At 34.7% G+C, this 23,047-nt stretch overlaps 1 protein-coding gene and 1 pseudogene across 3 annotated transcripts; both read right to left on the bottom strand.

Moving 5' to 3' along the window:
* Nucleotides 1-346: 346 nt before the first annotated feature.
* Nucleotides 347-4,333, bottom strand: LOC111383630 (annotated as a pseudogene).
* Nucleotides 4,334-11,859: 7,526 nt separating this feature from the next.
* LOC111383633 (LIM domain-containing protein WLIM2b-like) lies at nt 11,860-17,052 on the bottom strand. Of its 3 annotated transcripts, none has more exons than XM_023007750.1 (6): nt 16,718-17,052; nt 16,465-16,605; nt 15,980-16,079; nt 15,857-15,891; nt 15,630-15,719; nt 11,860-12,293 (listed from the first exon to the last, which is right to left on the bottom strand). In XM_023007750.1, the coding sequence occupies exons 2-6, from the start codon at nt 16,597-16,599 to the stop codon at nt 12,084-12,086; spliced, it is 570 nt and encodes a 189-aa protein (XP_022863518.1). In that variant the 5' UTR covers nt 16,600-16,605; nt 16,718-17,052; the 3' UTR covers nt 11,860-12,083. The 3 variants fall into 3 exon arrangements, with proteins under 3 accessions (XP_022863518.1, XP_022863517.1, XP_022863516.1); XM_023007749.1 differs by having other exon boundaries at nt 16,822-17,051; XM_023007748.1 differs by having other exon boundaries at nt 16,722-16,815.
* Between the last annotated feature and the right edge of the window lie 5,995 nt (nt 17,053-23,047).

Here is a 23,047-nt window from a genome sequence, read left to right on the forward strand (position 1 = left end):
CATATTAATAAATTCAACAATCTCCAAAAGCAAAACAACATCGATGAAAATTATGAATAATATCAATGTCTCACTTGATGAGTCGATCTCCTACAACGTTCAGTTGTCGGGCTAATCAAATCTTCTTAAGAACACATACCTACATTTTTCCAAGAATAAATGAGTAAAATGGAAAAATCCAGCATTGGAATTCATTAAACCTTCACTACAATATTTTAGAAATGAATATTAACCTAAATCTTACTTTTTTTTCTCTCTAACTTGTTATTTACCAAAATGGCTGCACCAAAAGTCCATGCCCTATCTGCTTCATGATCTCATATTGATCCATGGCCTCTCCATGATCTCATATTGATCCATGGTCTCCATAATAAAAGAAATGGCCTCAATCTCCATTACTACCTGTTTGCATATCATAGCAGTTGGATTGTTTAGTGTATGGTTCTACAGGAGCCTTGAGATTGTTGGAACTATCAACAACTTGAATATTCTTGAAATAGTCAGACTTGCTAAAACCCTCTTCTGGGAATCGACCGCTGCCCATTTGAGTCGAAGTGAGTTGTCCGTTGGGTTGTGAATTTACAACCTCACCATCACATTCTATCGTGAAAGCAATATCTATTAAGTAAGAGAATAAGAAAGATGGACAATAACCCAATACATAGCCATTGCCAAACTGTATCCACCAATTTCCCTCTTTTGGGTCTTCGGATAAATTAAAAAGTTATAAAAGGATAATTATAATTGATTCTTTGTTTCATCACAAAATGCATCACAAGAGGGAGAGCGGGGTGAATTTGGAATTTACCTTCCACATAAGAATGCTGATATCCTATTGGGAATTTCGGTAGGATAAGACAAGAAAGATGCTTGTACCCATTGCTAATTGACTGCTGACTTGTATGAAACCTGAGTAGAGTAGGTTATAGCAACCGATGGCTTGATATGCATCACTCTATAATTACAAACTGATATTAGAATTTTCCCTGGAGCTTTATTAACATGTAAAGAAAACAAACAACAAAAGAATAAGCTTACAGTCCAGTATGTGAACAATCCTGTGTTGTTACCATCGTAGAAATCAGGGCTAACCTAAAGTAATGTGCATTCAAATCCGTAAGAGGAATGCAACAAATTATGGTCAAACCAATAATTTAAAAAAAAATACCTGCTAACCAGTTTCAATGCTATTGAGATCTTCACCAAAAGACCCTCCCAGTAATCTAATTTGAGACAAACTGAACTCACTAGGCTGTTGTATTTTAGGTTTCCATATGTTAATAGTTGCTTTTGCACCATAATACTTGTCTCTTTCGACATATGCTAATGTGTGCTGGTGAAACCATAAACTTAAGAAAAGATATTCACGTAAGTTGGATCACCCAGCAGATTAAGGTGCGGGATATTACGTGAAATTCTTGAAATTTTTGAGGTACAGCTGGAGAAGAAACCCCAAATCTAAATACTTCAGGCAACTCCATTTTGTGATGCCAAACGAAAATTTTCCAATTGGGAATAAGCCATTGAATTCTTCATATGAAATCTTACTGGTTTATTTTGAAAGTAATGTTAGCATATTAATGTTGTATAAAGTTGTACACTCTTGTCTCTTGTATTTGAATCATCTTTTTCGACAATAGTTTTATTATATACAATAGGAGGCAAGATGAGAAATCCATCCTAAATAGGAGATCATAAATGTTAAGAAGAATTTTGCAATCCATACGATTTTTCATAGATCTCGGACACATAAAGAAATATGTACCATTTCAGATATCTTTGAGAGTATAAACCAATAAATATAGATAGTTTTAAAAAATATAAGTAATGGGGTTTTCCTTTCAACCATGTAGCATGACAGTGCTTTGGGAAATTCAATATTATGGTTAAGAAGGATTCCTCGTTAGTTGATGTTCTAGAGGAACAAGGAATACTCTATGAAAGAGTTCACTAGTGAATATCTAAGAATGATTTTTGTCAAGTGTTGAACATGCTTGTAGGTTAGGAGCCTTTGACAGGATCCATCTTTCGATTTCTTTTTAGTACAATGTGATAAATGTATTTTATACACTTATTTAGGCCATTAAAATTGAGTATTTGTTAAAGAATTTGATGGAATATGGGTTAATCCTATTTATATATTGTGTGTAGGTTACAATCAATGGAAGATACAAGAATAAAGAAAATAAGCAGAAAAAAAGACTCAATTACACCAAGGCAAATTTTGGGGACTAGAATGCAATAATCCAAAAGTTGATTTGGACCAAAGAATGATGAGTTGAGAACACCAAGTGTCAATTGGAGTTGAAGAGAAGCTAATGGGACAAGAAATTTTGGGAAAGGACCAAAACACACACTTCAAAAAGTTTAGGGACCAAATTGCAAATTGGCCCCTAAAATATTTGAACTGTGCGTACGCATAGGCTTGCAGGTCGTGCGTACGCATGATTGAAAAATTTGACTTTCGAATCTAAATTGATGATACTATGCGTACGCACCAAAATGTACTATGCGTACGCATGGTTCAATTCCAACAAAAAAATTCTATTTCCTTATTTTGTTTTGGAAAGTCTTGGTTTACAATTCTTTGCATGATATATATACTAAAAGTCGACAAAAACACAGAGAACCTAATTTTTATGGGATTGAAAGCCGACAAAGAGGAAAAGAGAGCGGGATATACATTGAAGAACAAGACTTCATCACTTGGATCCTGAATTGAAGGCATAAAGTGGAGGATTTCAGATTATTTTCATACTTTAATGATTCGGGTGATGTCGTTCCTTTATTTTTCCTGCTTTTCCTACATTAATATGCTAGGCTAAATATTTTTGTATTGGATAGATGACAAAACTGATTGACTCCTAGTTTTTAATTCAAGACTTTATGTTTTTATCTTAATTCTTGTGTTATGGTTTCTTTAATATGTATATCTTTATTGTTTTAATGTTTGTACACCATTAGGACAATAAGTTGCTTATTTGTAGTGTTGAAAAACTCACAGTAGGTAGAACACTGTTATTAGAACGCATGGACAATGAATGTTAGGAATAATATTTGTGACGTGTGCGATCATGTGTGATAAACCTATACATCAATGCGTGTTTGCCATATGAATTCGGACTAGGAATAGGATCGCTTCGTGGTAATCATAGGTTTATTATATTTTGAGAAAGAATAATAAATAAATGTGGAATTATCGATCGTCACAATTGCATGAGTTGAGATAATTGTTATAGGTCGAGAATTAGAACTAAGAGTTGATTAGTGGCTTCGAAAATCCAATACATTCACTCATCTGAATTCTAAAACAAATTCTCATAAATTTTGCAAATTTTTAGTTATAGAACTTAATTAGCTATTCAAACAAATGTCAACTTTTAGTTAATCTCACGAATTTAATTATATCGAATACACTGGAATTAGACCTTATTCCCCGTGGGACGATAACTCTTTCATCACAATTATTACTTGTACAATGAACCCGTACGCTTGCGGGATTTTAACGAACACAATGTATCCTTAGTTGGATTAGTTGTGATAAAAAAAATGTAATATCTTTCAATAATGCATATCTAAATATATCTCTTATGTCGGTATTTGAGTGTTTTAGGGTAAAAATACAAATAAAATTTCACCTGCATAAAAGTTTTGCTTACATTTAAAATGCAGAATCTTCGATTTCGAAACATTGAGTATGTGCCGAATTTTCAAAGATCTAACCACATGTCACAATTATAAAACTATTTACAAGATGAAAAAAATTATTTTGCTTAAAAGAAATCAAGTTATTGAGGTCTTGGTATAAAGTCGTACCAGTATAGGTCATATTTCATTAGCGATGTGCCGTTAGATTATGCTAAATATTAGCCCTTTCATTGATTATGTATGCTTAGACGAGGCTAAGTCTTAACCCTTTGTTACATTATCCATATGGGAAAAATCTTTTTTTTTACTACATTATAAACAAGAATGCTATATTTGATTTCGTTTGTACGTTCTCATACTATTTGTTAAAAGTGTTGTTTTCATTTGTTTTAATTTGTAGATGAGTATGATACATCGATATAAAATTTCGGAAGAAGAACGTATTCCGGCTCATGTGTGAGCAACACAAACTACATATCAGTTGTCCTCGATAAATTGGATCCACAACAAAAGCGTCAGTTGGAGGAGAGTTGTATAGGACATGTTGCAAGGTTAACGGAGTTAAAACTATCCGCTCAATTATTTCATGAAATGGTAAACAGATCGATGGTCTACCGAAAGCAGTTTTAGGCTTGGTTCAAGGTGAACCAAAGGTTCGCACGATTTAGACTGTCGGAGTTCGCATTAATTACCGGGTTGAAGTGCAGTCCAGTGCCTGAAGGTATCGAAGTTGACTAAATCCTAGAAAAAACCCGTCTATAGGATAGAATGTTTGCTAATATGGACCGAATAACTTGTAGCGACCTAGAGAAAGTTTTCTTGAAATGTGCCAACCGTAACGATCGTTACAAGTTTAGGTTGGCACTAATTATTGAAGGGGTATTTAATTCAAGAGACCGAAATGTAAAAATACATCCGACAACTCTCTCCATCATTGACGACTTGGATTTCTTCAATGTCTACACATGGAAGACAGTATGTTTTCAACTCCTCATCAAATCACTACTACGTGGATGGGGAAGAAAGGCAGACATGGCAAAAGTGAACAATTGTGATAGGATGACTTACACATTGTACGGATTCCCTCTTGCTGTCCAAGTATACATCTATTTTAGTTCATTTCAGTTCTTTTCATCGCACATTGTTATTTACCTCCAAATATGGTTATTACTGTTATTAATGTCATGCAGATTTGGACGTACGAGGCAATCCCAAAGTTGGGAGCTCGATTCTCATGTAAGACTTGTGACAATGTCCTAAAAATGTTGAGGTGGTTTGGTACGAAACAACTTCATTCCCGAACATATTCAGATTTTTTTTGAGAAAACAGATGTAAGCGATTTACATACGTAATTGCCTTACACTTTCGTGATATATAATATTTCATTTCGCCTATTTTTCCTTCCCCTGTAGGTGCACTTGTGGGTAACGCTGCGCGCAACTGCTGTAGAAGAATTGCAGTCGTACTTCACCGATCTAGTTCCGTTGAAGACGCAGCTGACCCCGTTCTAGATGGTCTTGTTGCTCAATCAATAGAAATACAAGCTTGTCCAATTGAAGATGATGTCATACAAAACGATGACAGCAACTATTGACCAAATAAATTCCAGAGAGGCAACAAAGGTGGACCTCGTCATCGAGGTTTGCATCACATTGAAGGTAGAAAAAAAGAGCGTGGGGATTTAGTCATCGAAAGGCCTGTCTTTAGATGAGATAAGAGCTCTCTTGAATGAACAACGGGAGGCATTTGAGAGCAAGAAGGGAGATTTGAAGGAAGAGATGAACACAAGATTCCCTAGTCTCCAAAATGATATGAGAGGTCATTTGTGTGGTTTGAGAAATCATGTCACTGATGAGATGAATGTGCTTCGATGAAGGTTTGATGAAGTTGCTACAAAAATTGGGTAACACAATGTGGCTAATGAGTATGGTGGATTTGGTCATGATGATGGCGGTAGAGACGAGCCCCGACGTGATGTTTTAACCCCCAATTTTTTTGCAGACAAACAGGATGTCGGAGAGGCAACCGAACTAGTTATTTGCAATATCCCTTATGTGTCCATAACATCGGGAGGTGGGATTGGAGTACTTGGGTCAGTATATGTTGCTTGTGATATTGTGAAAGAGACACCAACCATTGTACCTACGGTTGGTATGTCCATTGATGATTAGTCGATTTATGATAGCGTCGTTATTGGACCTTCGATGGCAGCTGATCCACCTACACGTAGACCTCGATTTTGAGGCTGAAGAAGGCTAGTGAGAATACAAAGACACCATACACCCGATCTGGTCGCAAGAGGAGAAGACGGATGCCTAGTCTGTGTATTTTGGTTGACGGCACATAATGGTGATTGGATATGAACTTTAGGTTGATTTGAATTTAGAGGTTCGTATATTTTGATTTATATGGTGGTTTGCAATGTGTATTTTGGTTTATGTGGTGATACATAATATGTATTTTGGTTTACACAATGGTTTGCATGTTTTGGTTTATATGGTGGTTTGCAATATGTATTTTGCTTTATGTGGTAGTACGCAACATGTATTTTGGTTTATGTTGTGGTACGTAATATGTATTTTGGTTTACATAGTAGTTTGCGTATTTTGGTTTATATGGTGGTATGTAATACATTCTCGAACCGTCATTCTAGATAAATGAAATATTAAGCGTCGAGATTTACAGCTATTTAATGTCAATAACGACATATCAAACGTCAGGAAATCGTTGAAATGTAAAGAAATCTCCTCTTTTGGTCCAAGTGTCGTTCTAAACAACTGTAATGTCAAGTGTCGAGATTAACAGCTATTTAATTTCGATAACGACGTTCCAAATGTCGAGAACGGCATCAAATGTCAAGATAAATATAATCCAACCAATTTTAATGAAAAGTTAAGGCAACCAATTGGAGTATTAACTGTAAAAAATTGTAACAAGCAGGTTTATAATTACTATAGCAATTAAAGTTGGTATGCCAAGCACAAGTACATTATCAACCATATTGACGTGAAAAAAGTAATAAAATAATCACCGTGAATGACTTCAATCATATTGGTTGGTGAGATATCTTCTCATGCATTCAACAGACAAGTGTTTTTCCACTATAAAATGCTGGACTTTACTTGAATATGCACGGACAGGAATTTAATAAAATTCATAGCACTAGTTAATTCTTCCATTGATTATGTTTTCATCAACTCAACATACTCTTTATATTGATGTTACTATCACTTTTGACCCTCCCAGGTCGTCCGCGGACAACTCGATCATCATAGACTCGATCTCGGATGATGAAATCAATGCCTTTGTTTCATATGTTCGTCAACTTTCGAACCGCCATCGGAGGATTTTCCTTCAACCCATTCATTTTTCGAATCTAATCGACGAAATTGAACCAATTCAAGTTCATCATGAGATCGTCCCACTAGAGGTCCAATCGGAAGCACATTGTGTGTTATTGAATGAAAATGTTGGAGCAGTTCCCTCCAAAAATGAAGACGCGATCATCATAAGCTCCGACGAGGAGTATGAAAGTGATATGTCCTCTTTATCCGTGGTGGAGGATATGTAGAAGATGCGATCATCGTAAGTGAAATATTTACGTACATATACTAGTGCTATAAAATCTATATAGGTGATGGATATTTTTTGGGGTGATCACCATTTTGTATAATAGTCGTCTACGACATGCATTAGAATTATGGCTTCCTTTTGTTGTGACTACCATTTTGTCTGTTCCAATGACTTAGGAGAACGAGTCATTCATGAGTTGCTTTTGTATCTATTACCACATTATGTTTACAATGATTAAGAAAATCTCAGTGATGAATTAGATATATGATTGTTCACTTATATTATGAACGAAATGATATTGTAATGAAATGCTCATAAGAATATATGTGATCACCATTTCCCTTGTTTTTAGTTATACCCCAAACCTGGGCTTTCTTGTTTGTATCTATTATGACATTCTAAAATTAAGTTTTGTTTGTACTTAATGAAATGCCCATACAAATCTTCATATTCGTGCGCTATAAAATTTTGAACGACAAGGGTTATATATGAAAAAAATCACAAAAAATGGGATGAATCCGTATGAAGGGTTGAAAATGAATTGTAAAATAAGCCATTGCAAATAAGTGCTATGAAGAGAGAACGAAGATAGAAACAGGAAGAAGTAAAAGTCAAAAATATATTCAACAACATTTAAAACATGAGATGAACAACTAAAATAGAAAGCAGGTAATACACAAAAATATATTCAAAACATTGATAATACATGTTATTAGGGCATTTGATGATCGGAATACACAATGTCATTCAAGTATACGTGTCACTTAAAAGTATTAAATTCTGACATGTTTGCCTGTTATGTCCAGAACCCCCACATCGGCCGCATTTTCGTGTCAAAGTCAACCTTTCAGTTATTGACTGTTGACGTTGGGTAGGAGGTCGACCGGTGCTCTACATATATTTGGGGAAAAAACTTCGACGGAACGAATAGGCTGAGGAACAACCCAATCTGACTCTCTGCCAATGAGGTGAAGAACTTCGTTGTATGCAGCTCGTCAACATTCTGTGGTGTAATAAGGGGAGCACAAGTCATACAATGATTTCCCTTTTGCACAAGCAACTCCGGATGCATGTGAACATGAGATTTGTCGCATCTGAAACTCTCGACATGAACATGTGTTACCTATAAGGTCGACAATACGAAATTCGGTAACTACACCCACCTCAAAAAGGAGTTTGTCCAAATTTCGTACTGGTCAGGTTGCACCGACGTCGAATGATTTTCTCAATTCATCATCAATTTTTGGTGTCACGGTCATACTACATTTGGTGGATGCACTTTTTCTCTCGTAAAACCATCATTGCATAATGACGTAATATTTTCGACCAACAAATTATAGGGAAACTTCGTTGTCGTCTTAGGACTGAATTTAGTGATTCCGCAATGTTATTCGTCATAACGTTGTATTGATTACCAACAAAATTTGTCCGTGACCAGTGGATACACCGACACGTTCCAAGTAAGATGTCATTGATGGTCGAATTGTTCTTATTTGTGTTATGAACTGATCAAATTTCGATAGGCGGTATGCTAGCGCTGCCCACTTGAACAAGAATATAACATTGCTACTGCTATACCTAGTAATAAGATTTTTCTCGATATGCCAGATGCAGGCACTGTGGTGAGAAAACGGGAACAATCTCGTAATTGCCCAAGTAATACTCTTCTTCCTGTCCGACACAAACACTAGCTCCCTTCTCTTTAGCCTTCTACACTTTGTTGTAGATAATCCGTACACCAAACTCATGTTCCATATCCCTAATAATACCCGCAGAAATGTATGATTGGTTTGCATCATCCAACCTTCGCATTATGTGATGCCCAATTACTGCACTCGTTGCGTAAATTTGTGCATTTCTTCGAACGTCTAGAGAACATGTGTACTTAGGTATGTACTCTCGAATCTTAAATATTTCTGAAATTTTTATCTTAGATGCTCGCACTAGTCAATGGCATGTAGTATCGACACAACACATAGTAAGAGATCTAGGATTTGACTTTTTAACTTTGAAATGAAACTTCTCTTTTAAAACCTTAAGTTAAAGCCTTGTGTGTAACTGTTGCTTGCTAAAGAATATCTGAGTTTCCACAATGTCCTCTTCATCAATCGACTGTATTGCATTTCGAATAAACAAATTCCCTTCACCTAACCCTTCATCCGTATTATCAATTGTTTGTGGCTCTTGTAGTTCGCACATACCGACTTCATTGCGTCCACACAATGCATCGTCTATTGGTGAGAAAGACTCAACTCCGACATGCAGTTCGTGCTCTCCAGCATTATATTCATATGCAATTACACACATCGTTGCTTCTGTGTGAATAGACATAAACCATTACAAATCCTCATCGTCAGCTACATCAGCAATGGGTATATTCATGTTCGGAACTGTAAATTTCAATTAAATTCAGAACTTCATTCTGTCAACATTCAACTTCTTGAATAATTTATGTACAAGCTCTTGATATGTAATATTATGTCGAACAACAATTGATGTTGTTTGGTTTCCTGACCACTTTCACGGTCACCCGTCATCTATGTTGAAGAATCTACCACCATACAAGACAACAAATCTCTTAACATCTCCCTTAGCTATATGTCATAAACAACAATAATGTCAGCCACTAATGAAAATAAAAAAACGAAGATGCTACATGCATACTATATGTGAAACGCTATACACGGAATTTCCCCAACTTAGTCAAGTTTTTAATGTTATTATCGACATTTGACAGTGTCGATAATTATAGTATAAATATCATTCTCGCCGTTTATAAATGTCGAGAACAACATTTATACTATCATTATCGACATTTATAAAATGTCGAGAATGAAATGACGGGATTCCATGCATTTATATCTTCTTCAACTTCAACCACTATTTTTGTAATAATTTATTCCACCACAAATGATATTCTAAATATAGAAGTATATTATCTAACTAAATTATATAAGATAAATGGTACAACAAATATCTACTCAGTGTTTGAATAATTTCATTTATTGAAGGGGAAAAAAATAGCTTATAACAAAAAATGAGATTTGAACATATATAACAATAACTATTAAATACAACTTATCAAAACAAAAAATGAGAGTTCAAAAAAAAATACCTTCGACCGAGAAATGATGAGAGCCTATTCAACTTCAAATTTCGACGACAACAAATTTTTTCACATGAAATAAAATGATTTCTTTGGAGTTGAAATCATATATTTCTTTGTATATGTTAATGAAATTTCTATTTATTCTTCATTTGTTCTAGAATAATTGATTAAAATCTAATTAAAAATGTAGGCAAGCGGACTCACCTAGGTAATATGGCTTCTCAAATCTCATAGAAGCTATTTGCTCTTTTTAAAAATTGTGTCAAATTGATATAAAATTGATTAATCTTTGCATGAGAGTAAAATAGACATTTTGATATGAAAATTGGACATTTTTGCAAGATTATCAAAATAGGAAATTTTTCAATTCACACGCCTAAAATTGGACATTCTTGAAAATGCGTCTAAAATTAATTGTTAACTATATTTGAATATTTTTTATTAAAAAAATAACCGAAACAGAGTTTGTCGTCTCAGTCTATATAAAAGTTAATGAATTTGACGATGTGACAAACAAAATTGCTAATATTTCAATGATCCATATCCTGATTTTCGGGAAATAATTTGAAAGTGCCATGATTATTCATAAAGAAATTTAAAGATCAACTGTTGCCCTATTGGAAAACAATATTCAACATCACTATTTAGAGCTGGACATAACTCTCGAATCTTGGCCCGAACTGAATTGAATCAAGCCGAGTGGTTATTCTTAAATTAAATATCTAAACGAATATTTGAATCTAGAATTGATGAACTTAGTTCGATTTTCAATTTTAGATCACGAACAGAAGAATCTAATTTCCCTAATTTTTTAAATTTATTTATTTTAAATAAGCCAAATTATTTTTTTTTAATTTAAAATCAAACTCAAAAATAAGATTTTCTTATTTCTAATTTTCAATCTAATCCTGAATTAATCAAATTGAATTAAATTTCACTCAAATCTGCTATTCCACTGTAGTATCATTTTTATCATTCCAAAGAAAACAAATTAAAGCTCAATAATGCCTATCTTAATTCTTATGAGCTTGCCATCTTCCTCTTGTGATTTTAACAATCAAATCTATAAAGAACTTAGTAAATAAAGACGTAAAAGACACATAAAATTTGACTATATTATTTTATAAGAGTTAAGATTGAATATGCTATTAGTTGAACTAATATAACTTTATAAATATTAGAAAATTTAATTATAATACAGTTGCCAAAAATTGAATGAAACCGGACCGAACCGAACCTGAACGGTTCCATAATTAAATTTGGACCCACCAATTTCACTTGCTAAATATCCAAAAATTTCGGGTCCAATTTGATTCTTGCTAGAATCAAACCAGACCATGTCCAACCCTATAACTAACTCAAGGCAGCACTTTATGAATAAAGATCAAGCAATGCCTCTGTTTGAACCCCTTTTTTTGGGAGAAATGTTTTGGAATAATAAATATTTGAAAAATGTGTGACAAAAATATAGAAAAAATTTAGATTTACATGTAAATCATTGTATCAGAGAATGCACACTAATCAATGATAATGATGAAATTCACAAGTGCATGGGCTGAATTTCACCGCTGGAAATAAGACATCATCTCATAAATTGAACAACCAACACCTCTCCCTCAGGGAAAACAAGACACTGTAAAAGAATGAGTACATTCGAGTGTACGGATTGAGATCAAAGAGAATCGGAAGGAAAACACACCCACGCAAACAAGCACCACCATGCACAGAGATATCTGAGTTAAAGAGTGGAGTTCAAGAATCTGGAACAGCGGCCGTCGGGTGTTTCATTGATGCAGACTTGACTAAATGGTTATAGCTGCCTTTTTCTTTGAAGAGCTGGGAAAAATGAGGTTTACAGTATAAAATGCCGTCTAGGGCTGCATAATTTGATGGAGTTAGAGAACATCCGCCGTGAGAACACCTGAAACAAGACTTATGATAGCTTCGGTTTTCCACTGTCACCTGCATAAGTTTTAAGAAATAAGAGAAATGAATTATGTAATCACATAGAACCACCCCGTTATGAGAGATTTCAGAAAAATAAATCCTCTAAACCCAACCAAACCTATTCTAGTTACCTCAATGTCGATATTGGAAGCTATTGCAATTATTCAAGCTCAAAACTTTCTCCAAGTATACACATCCATCGATATAGTAATAGTCTAATAGATGACATTGATGTGAAAGCAGATGTCATCCTCTAGGCTATTGAAAATAACTACAGAAAACCTGATCCGATAGCTGTTCATAACTAGACTTTAGTGATTACTAAAACATTAATTGACTCAACCCTTCAAAAGTCACAGGCATTGACTGTCTTAAACCTTGATTTCAATCTCAGGAAATATAATGTGGTTCAGCACACATGCTCCAGTTCAAAATAATGAAAAGTAATTCAATGATAGTTCTCTACCACAGAGAAATCCAACAGGACAATTTCAGTGTTTTACAAGTGTAAATAAGTGTGAAATTATGCCTCTCAAAACTAATTGACCGAGTAGATAAGGCATTCAATCTCTTAAAACATGCTTTAGGAAGTATCATTTAGTTGATGTAGAACAGTCTAAAATAATTAACACTTTAGTTCAAATGAAACATACTTTATTTTAACTCAAAATACAACAGTTCATGATACTCATGTTGGTCTCAGAAGACATGTGAACATCATAGAACAGTGCAACTAAATACTTATCAGATATCAAACCTCACAATATAATCTGGATGCTATCTGCCGAGTGCTTGTTTATCCATATTAAGCAAAACGTAAGAAATCTTTCAAAATTTTACAAGTTGGATAAGTTCTTGCTCGAGTCCTACCTTTCCAGAGAACATGGAAGGAAGATGCTATTTCATCGTCCAAACACTCACACTGACATTTTTGACAATAATGTTTAGACAAGCACGCCGAATGATTGTATTATTAACCACAATCTAATAATGCTATAAACCAACTTTAATTATTCAATTCTGTGTGTGGGAATTTTTGGGTCTTAAGCAAATGATGGTACATCAATGAACATCAGGATGATACTAGGAAATATGGTACAAGGAGTCTTGATAGTGGTTCCATGAACAATCCTTTGCGGGATTCGATTTTTTATTATTCATTTATTTATTTTTATACTAGAAGTGCCATAAAGTGCGAACCAAGACAAAAATAAGAATAAGAAAAGGATATGCACTCAATGGCCAGAAGGTTGTGTTCAATTCATCGCAGTTCATCACGCCTGGTGGAGATCGAGTTCTTTTGACTGCTTCGAATTCACAAAGGTGAGAAATGCAAGAATTCAGACTAAGGTTTAATCACATAAGAGTTCGGGTTTCCTTATCTGCCACTCGTCTGATCTGCTACTACATAGTAGATACACTGGAATGTCCAATTTATTTAAATCCTTTGCAACCACACATAAGAAAAGAAAAATTTTAAATCTCACTCCAAATTATTAAGGTTTGTTGATAATTAAGCTTGATGAACAATACTTGCTTGCTGACAAATTTGTCTAACTGAAGGAGGGATTTTAAATAAATTGCATGCTACAATATGCTCGAGGATGGCAAAATTGTGTTTGAAATTTTGGGGCTCATAAGTTCAATTCAAGTTTCGACTGCTTCAAATTCACAAAGGTTAGAGATGCAATAATACAAACAAAGGCATAATTCCATAGAATTTGTGGTACCCTTTTCTGTCACTCGTCTAATCTGTCATTACATAGTGCATAACAGGAAATATCAAATTTATTCAAATCCTTTGCAACCACACAAAAGAAATGAAAATTTTGAAATCTCACTCCAAATGATTAAGGTTCGTTGATTATTACAGCCAAATTTGACTGCAAAATCTGGAATCTCATCTTAGAAAACTTCTTCTGAACCATGACAGAAATGATGAGAATTTAAAGATTAAATTGCAGATTAATTTAGGTGGTGATTCGGCCAAGCGCCCCAATTCTGAGGTTGAAGATGACTGCCAAACACATGCTTAGTGTAGACCTAGTACTGTGAATTAAGATTGTTCTTATGGAAAAGTATACAGGAGGGTGAGTTTGAAGGCATATGCTTGTTGTAACTGCAGGTTTTTGTATAATTTATAAATGAAGAATTTGATTTTTGTTTTCATGCATAATTAAATGCAGAGTTATTTGAAGAAGTTCAGAAAACTAAAATATGACTCTAAATAGCCTCAAATTATGTATTCAAAAGTCAACATTTCAATAAAATTAAAATTGAATGATGGAAATGAAATGTACAAGATATCAGAACGTGAAATTTCTCTTTTTGACAAAGACAACTGAGAAAAGAGAGAGAGACCTGATCTAATGGCAGTTGAAAAAGCTAGAGAAAGCGGGGATCAGATAATTGGATGTGAAGAGAAGAAAGTGAAACAATGTTTAAGGGTTCGTTGGAATTTTGAAAATCTAAGCATCCAACAGCAAACACAGAATGATATTTGTATGGAAAAGGGATTGACATGATCATCCATGGTTTAAAATTAAAGAATGCATCCAGGTTTCATTGTCATATTGACAAGGAACTTTTCTATTAGTCTTTTTAAGATTTTTGGAGCCTTCCAGCTACCTTATAAAGTTTTCAGGTCAACATGACTTATAATTATGAGAAATTATTTAATTTACTTGCTCAGAGAACAGTTCATTTCGCATGCTCTTGGCAACTTAAGATCCCGAAATAATCTCATATGAGGAAACTCTCTTTTTTTCCAGGCAAATTTCATCTTCTCCTTTCTCTAGCTTTTCCATACGCGGGAATAATGGTGTTCACTTACCTAGCTCCAGAAGTTCTTGAAGGTTGACAGAAGAAGAACAAGGCAAATTGGATAAACACCAAGACCTTTTTTTACCTAGTGTCCCAATTATTCATTAAGAAATCTGTATCAAGACAGAATAGTGGGAGACTCGTACAAATAAATCATGTGGGAGGAACCATGCATGCTCAACCTAGCTCGGGCCTATATAGCTTAGTTCATTGGTTTATGCATCTTCAAAATGTTAGAGTGGCAATCATGTTCCTACTAGCACCAAGTCATATTATAACATTAATTATGTCTTCCCTTTTTGTCTTTTCCGTCATTAATTGAGCAATACAGGCCTTTAGGGACATCTTAGTGTGTTCAAACAGCACTGGAAAGTTGATTGCACCCATTAAGCATAGAATGAAGTCATTTTTATCCAATTGATACAATACAGTTCCTCAAAAAAGGCAATTTAATCAATAAAGAGATTGCCATTAAGTGTTCGAATAAAATGTTGCAACAAGATGCCGTTTAAAGAAATCTTATTATACCTTCTCTAAAGGGTACGCTGTTTTCCCACAAGTAGCACATTTATCTTGTGTCCCAGAAAACATGCCAGCAGCTTTGCTTGGTGATCTTGTCTGTATATCCACACAGACACACACACACACACACACAAAAAAAAAAAAGAATAGAAAAACAGACAGAAAAAGAATCAGAGACAACACTATACTGAGAAATTATACGTCTGCTAACTACACAGGTGGGAAAAAATTACCAGTTCTGGGGTCAACTTCTCAGCTGACTTTGCAGCTGTCAAAACATAATGCATATTAAATTAAAAAACTAAAAGAGAAAGGCTAATTAGAGCGATAAATGCGTCAAGATGGAAAAGGTATACGTGACTGAAAGTTCTTGCTGAAATTGCCTGTCTCCTTGAAGAGCTGCTCAAAGTGAGGCTTGCAGTACAATATACCTTCCATGGATGAGTAATTTCCAAGCTGAGAAAAAAATCATAAGAAGAGGCAAAGAACATAAATAGACATTACTGGCACATATAAAAAAATACGATCATCTTTTCTATGGAACGTTATTCTGCCATAGCGATTTTTACTAAATGGCTGCAGTAGTCTATATCTCATAAAAGAGTAATCCAAATTGATATGGTAAAGCAGAGTTGCGAGTCATCAGCTGCCCAATTTCACGTCTTCTTTTGTCATATAAAATTTCATACTTGAGAAAAAAAATATATGATTAAATCTATGAACAATCGTATTAACTAAATATCTAAAATCTAAAGAAAATGTGCCCAAAAATAAAGCTTTCTCTCCTAAACCCACAGAAGAATGAGTTAAAATTTAACACGTGATTGAAGATGTATTATACCTTGAGGGTTCCTTTGCAGTGAGAGCATTTAAAGCAAGACTTGTGATAACTAACTCCATCCGCAGACAGAAGCTCAACCGGATAAACTGTCTTCTCACAGGCCTTGCATTTCTGTTGTGTCCCAATAAAAGACATTGCTTTCTGCATTTAAAACGAGAAATGGCTACAGATCTGATCTTTCAAATTTTCAATTAAACCCAAAAAGAAAGAAAATATCACATTCAAAACAAGTAGCAAAATGTAATCATATTACCAACGAAACTCGTAAGAATTCTAAATATAATTAGCGATCTACAAGATTCAGAGGGCATTTAGATCGGAAGTCAATGAAAACAGCATTCAGTCAAAGATGCGTACCCTGGAAAAGAAAGAGTTGAAGAATTGTTGAATTGAGGAGATGGAAAAAGTCGAAAACTAGGATCAAAAACTTTACCCACGCCTTAAGTGTATATATTTATGCGGAGAAAGGGAAGAAGACGGGCGGGGCAGTGGGTAAATGGAAAGGAAATGCAGCAAAATAGAATGAATAATGATGGAGAAAGGACGTAAATGTCTTCGCTGTAATGTAATGTAAGCGCTCTTTTCATATTTCCTTTTAGTTGAAATTTCAAAGCACATACGGACAATAACTTTGTTTTGATAACAAAAGTTGTAGAAAGCCAATTGTTTCTTCTATTTTTGGGGTAATTGCAATGAAGGTCTCAAACCTTTCAAAAATATGCAGATTACATCCAAACTTTTAACCTTGTTTGATGCTCATTTTTTCGCAAATCCATTTTCAATCACATATTTTCAAAATAAAATATTTTACACGTAAATCTAATATTTATTTCTATTTTTTAACTATACATTCTCCAACAATTATCTATTACAGAACCTATTTTATGAAATAATTTCAATCAAATAGGGCCTTTAACCATAGCAGCAAAGTTCTCAAATTTTTCAAAATTATAGACATCTGAACATTTTCCATCCAAAAATCTGTAATTTGACCAAAAGTTGATGTTTGACTATAAGTTGACCAATTATAAAAGGGAAAAGTGGTATTTTAATGTTTAATTAATTAAAGAGAGAAATTTGCATGGGAGGTTCTAAATCTTTTCAAAAATGTGTAGTGGGATCCCAAACCTTTCAAAATTGAAAAGTGGAAGGACTTTTGAACTATTTTTGTCCAAAGAATCTAGGGATAACAATTTGAACCGTCAAAATCAAAACCCGCGGTTAACAGAACCGAACGAGGCGAAAAAAATCGAATCGATGATGCAATGTGGTGGATATGGTATTTGATTTTAATGAATCCGTTCAGAACTGTGCGGATATGGTATTTACGTCATCGCCCAAAATTGAACTAATTACCCGTTAAATTTACTTTTTTCATCTAAATAATAATCCAATGCAAAACGTGTATAAAAAAGATTTAATTTTGCAAACCCCACAGAGGCATTTTTTTCTTCCTTTGCAGTCACACATGATGGTTATCAACTCACTCACTCTTGAAGTGAACTCAATCAACAATTTCAATTCCAAAAAACTTATTCTCTTATGGTAAATTTGATCATTTGATTAGTTTTAGGCATCTGGATTGACTTGAAATTAAATATACATAGTATTTGCCTTTCTTTATTTTGTCATTAGTAACCTAGATATCACCTTTGATACTATAAGTCGCCGCCTTCTTACAAATTTACCCTCTATTGGCTCTTTGTACAATTTTGATCCGGTAAGTGATCAACAACGCCAAATTGTTTGAAGTGCTCCAATATAATTTACTTGACTATCAGTTAGTAACCATCACGTGTGACTTTTTTTCATAAATTGTATTCTTCAATTTGACGACTGAACTTATGAAAAATAATTTATTTCAATGGTTATTAATCGCCCCTGAACCGAAACCGACTTACATGGTTATAGTGCAGTTATGGTATGGTAAAAAAATTGATAGTTCGGTGATGATTTTGATCGAACCGACCCCAAACCCATTGCCAACCCTAAAAAAATCTGTCAGTTGGTTAGAAATGTTCATATTCCTGGATTCACTCAACCATCCAACTACAATCTCAACCCAGCCATGGAGTAAACCTCATCAACCTTGACTGGTCAGCGTTAACCAGGGGCGGACCCAGACGTCTAGCATTGTGGGGTCAAAATTTTAAAAATAATTTTTTTTAATAAACAATATAATATCAATAAAAATAAGTTAATATGTATTTTAACACTTTGAAAACGTCGTATAATTACATCATTATTAACATTATTAAATAAATTTTGCTACTTGTATAGTTTTGTTTATCATTTCGTTGGTAAATGCTGAGCTAACATTGAATAAATTAAATTGAATATAGAAATTAAATGAATTGAAATAAAATTCAAGTTTAGTTAAGGAAGTAAATGAAATTCAAATCTAAAGCAAACATATATAATTCGAAAGTAATTCAAATTGTATTTAATCCGTAACAATCCTAAAAAATTTACGTCATATTTCATGTAAGACTTCCAAATGAAACGATATAAATTATATTGAAAAATTTATTGTGCAAAAATAATAATTAATTGAATTTTTTAAAAGAAAAAACGAGTTAGACGTCTTTTTTAAAGCGTACGTTTGATACATATTTAACTATTTTCGATATCCGTTTGAACCATTCGATATGAAAACGATGTAGTTTTCGAAACAAACTTTTATATGGTATAGATGATTTGTGGATTCAGATAGCACATGATTGCAAACGAATTTTTAGAGTTAGGATATTATCGAAACTCTCAAAATATTAGTTTCAAACGGCCTACTTTAACATGTCATAACTTTTGCTATAATTGACCACTTCACATGTCATTAATGAGTGAAAAACTAAGCCATGAGCACTTCGAAATGGTATTAAGAATGCAATATTTTGACTTCATTTGACATCCCGACGAGTACTTCAAAGTAGATTGCAAAAAAAAAAAAAGGTCAAATTTTGTGGGGTCATTTGACCCCACATGACCCCATGTGGGTCCGCCCGTGGCGTTAACCTCATTTCATCCATCTCTGTCCACCCCATTTTTTACATTTCATCAACTCTATTTCCGCCTAACAAATACCTTTAGAAAATTGAGAAGAAATAAATTAAGATAGATAAATTATCTTTAAAATTATATAGTAGTGGCTATGGCAGAGGCTCACCACCTACTCAATGGCGGAGCCAGCACCTAGCTAATTGGCTCGATCGCTCGAGAAGATCACGCTAGCTTCGCCAGAATTTAGAGTTGTCGCCGGAAGCGGCCAGCCAGTGAGAAGAAGCTTGAATCGGAGGCAACGTGGAGGCGAAGCCAAGTTGAAGAAGAAGATACAACCAAACAGATTTTGAAATTTAAAATTGGAATTCAGGCATTTTTTAAGTTTTGGTCCCTATTTTTGAAAAAAGTAGACCCAATATCAATCAAAGTCACTGGTTTCTATGTACGTGTTTTGACTTATTGAAAAGGGATAATTGCAGCAGAAGTCCAAAACCTTTTAAACACTGACAGACTTTCCTCTAACATTTCATTTGTTGCAATCGTCACCCTAAACCTTTTCAAACGTTGCATCTAAAGCCCTTTTGGATGGTTTCCGTCTAAAATGCCGATAGTTGGCCATAAAAATGAAATTTGACCACCTTTTAATCAATTTTAAAAAGGCAAAATGGTAACTTCCTATTTACCACATTAAACAATTAAAAAACATTAAAAAAAAGGAAAAATGGATCTTCTTCTTCCTTACTACACTCCCATTACCCCCACTCCCACCAAATACCAGATTGAATCCATGCCATTGTCGTCACCACCTCCAACGAGCCATCACTACCATCGCAACATCCTAAAATCCATCGTCTCCTCCACCTATCCCACACCACAATCACCAATTTAACCCTTGCCTCCATTTTTCGTATTCACCGAAACTGTTATTTTGGTATTCAATTTTAGCTTCTTCTTCACTGAGCCAAAATTTGCAGTTAAGGGCATATTCATCCTGTTTGCCCTTGTATAAAGATAAGAAATGAATATTCTAGGCCAATGATTTGCTATGTTTGAATTAGCGATGGTCATTTGCCGATAATGGAGTTTCACACTTTTCACATTAGTAGAGAAAACCATTCAGTAACCCGTTACTTTACAGTGTCCTTAGAACCCAACAAAATGTCGAATCTAGACTAGCTAGACAAGCAACAACCACGGCCAAAACTGAAGCTGCAAGTTTCAATGGCTGTGGGAAATTCAATACCAAATGTTAATTTTGATTTTTTTTTTTAAATGGGTTTTGAATCTTGTTAATATTAAGGTACTAGCAGCAGAAGATTTTGCAACAATTTGTTGTGGGTTTGGTGGTATTTGGTGGGAGAGGGTGGCGTAAGGTGGGGTGGGGGTTTGGGGTGTAATGAGGAAGAAGAAGATGGGAGGTGTCGGGTTTCAACAATTTTCCTTTTTTATTTCATTTTTATTTTTTTAATTGTTTAATGTGGTAAATAGAAAGTTACCATTTTGCCCTTTTAAAATTGATTAAAAGATGGTCAAAATTTATTTTTATGGTTAACTAATGACACTTTAGACAGAAATCATCCAAAAGGACCTCAAATGCAACATTTGAAAAGGTTTAGGGTGACGGCTGTAACAAATGAAATGTTAGAAAAAAGTCTGCTAGTGTTTAAAATATTTGGGGCTTCTGCTGCAATTATCCATATTAAAAATCAGTGAGTTAATTATTTGAAAACACACCAAACTTTAGGTAAGTTAACGTTTCTCACCGAACTTACATTTGCACGTCATGACTCAGAACTATGTTGTCGCACTCCATTACACCATGCAAAATCCGTTTATAACCCCTGCCTACGTGGTTAATGGATTGTAATCTGGTAGTTAAATATTACCAAGTCAAAAATTAAATGACAACTTATTATATTTAAAACACGAGAGAATCTTCGGTGGGCGCAGGCGCACCATGGCACCATCCACATAGTGCACCAATCCAATGCCAAGACGCCACCTTGGCGCATGACCCACACACCTCAGCGGGTGGGTGTGTGGAGAGCCACTCGCCAAGGTGGTTCGGTGTGACCGCCCTGTTGAAGTTTCTTCCCTAAAACACCCAAATATGCCTTAGCTAAATTTTCAATTGAAAGCGTGAGAAATCCTTCAAACCGCATTCGGCCATTATGTCTCTCTCCAGACAAAATTTCGTATTCTAAATTCAAAATTGTTGAGAACCCTAACCCCAAATCAAAATTCTATCACACCAAAGGCTAAGCCGACCGTGAAGCTTGGATTTGTGAATAATCGCAAGTGAAGGACAATATCGAGGTAAATTCAAAGCTATTTATTCTTTCCTTTTAGTATTAAAGGTTGAACCCCAACCTTAAGGGTCCCCCACCGTCCGCTCCTGGAGCATTTTGAGAGAGGTTAATCGTGGGATGTGCCCCAGCAGGCCAGGAAATAAGAGCTGCATGTACACTAGTGCCCACAAAGAGTTTCAATTCATGTTTCAGGAATCGAACCCTCACACTGCGGCTGCCAGCAAGGTTGAGTATACCTCACCATTATTCTTTGCACCACTAGGATATACCCCGGGGGACTCCTTCCTTTTAGTATTGCTATGTCATAGTGTGGGTGTATTGAGAATTGTTTGACAAAGTCTACTGATTGAAGCATTCACTCAAAAGACAACATTGATTTACCATTTAATGTCTGCAAGTGATATAATAAATCCTTCATGTTTGTATGTTTGTACTAAAAATTGGTGCCAGATGATTCAAGCCAACCACAGAAGAGTTTCAAAATTTTTCAATTCATGCCTACACTCGACGTCGAACAGCAACCACAAAAAATTGTTATGGACGACGGGCCAGCAACTTCTGTCCCTCTTTGTTGATGGTAATGAAGGTGGACCATCGTCTGACACACAAGTTGGTACTGAGCAAATCAATCTTGAAGAAAAGAATGAAGAATTCATAGCTACGGTTGCTAAGGAGCATTCCAGATCAAGAGCAGCAAAAGCAGATGCTAAGCAACTTGCTAAGACATCAGCACATTTTTGATGCCGTATATCTATTTTTCAAGACAACCTAAACCTTAAATTGTAGTTTAGTTGCTGATTAGAAGGCTATTTTTGAATTTTGATGTGGACATTGGACTTGTGGTCTAATTGAACTAGTTGATGGTGGCACTCGATGTCGGTTATTTTAGGGATTTATTTGTTCTCCTTTTCCCTTGCGAATGACTATATTGATGGATCTCCATGTCCTTTTGCTTGAAAATTTGAGCAACATTTTTGAACATAGGCAATAGATCTTTGATTGGATCTTTATGATTTGATTTCCTATAACAGTCACGAATTATAGATTTCACGTAATATTCAAACATATTGAAAATGTAACCAATGACTTCTGAACAGGAAGTTTGGGGTGATAAAAGAAAGGAAGATTTCATGTCAGAAGCCAAAGCGAGATACACCAGTTCTCACAACTATTAAAAGGGATTACAATAATTTTTGGAGGGTGTTACAGGCATGACATATATAATGTATAGGTTGTGCTGTATGTACAAGAGAGGGGTTCTACCCCTCAAAAACACA

Source organism: Olea europaea, unplaced genomic scaffold (assembly GCF_002742605.1).
Source record: "Olea europaea var. sylvestris unplaced genomic scaffold, O_europaea_v1 scaffold2729, whole genome shotgun sequence".
Classification (NCBI taxonomy): Eukaryota; Viridiplantae; Streptophyta; class Magnoliopsida; order Lamiales; family Oleaceae; genus Olea; species Olea europaea.

What these genes read in the sequence shown, in the direction of transcription:
- LOC111383633 (XM_023007748.1), bottom strand. Translation starts at nt 16,775, where the DNA reads ATGCCCTCTGAATCTTGTAGATCGCTAATTATATTTAGAATTCTTACG. An exon ending in TTAGAATTCTTACGAGTTTC is followed by an intron (nt 16,606 to 16,721) that starts GTTGGTAATATG and finishes TTTTAAATGCAG; the next exon opens with AAAGCAATGTCTTTTATTGG. An exon ending in CAGCGTACCCTTTAGAGAAG is followed by an intron (nt 12,294 to 15,629) that starts GTATAATAAGAT and finishes AAACTTATGCAG; the next exon opens with GTGACAGTGGAAAACCGAAG.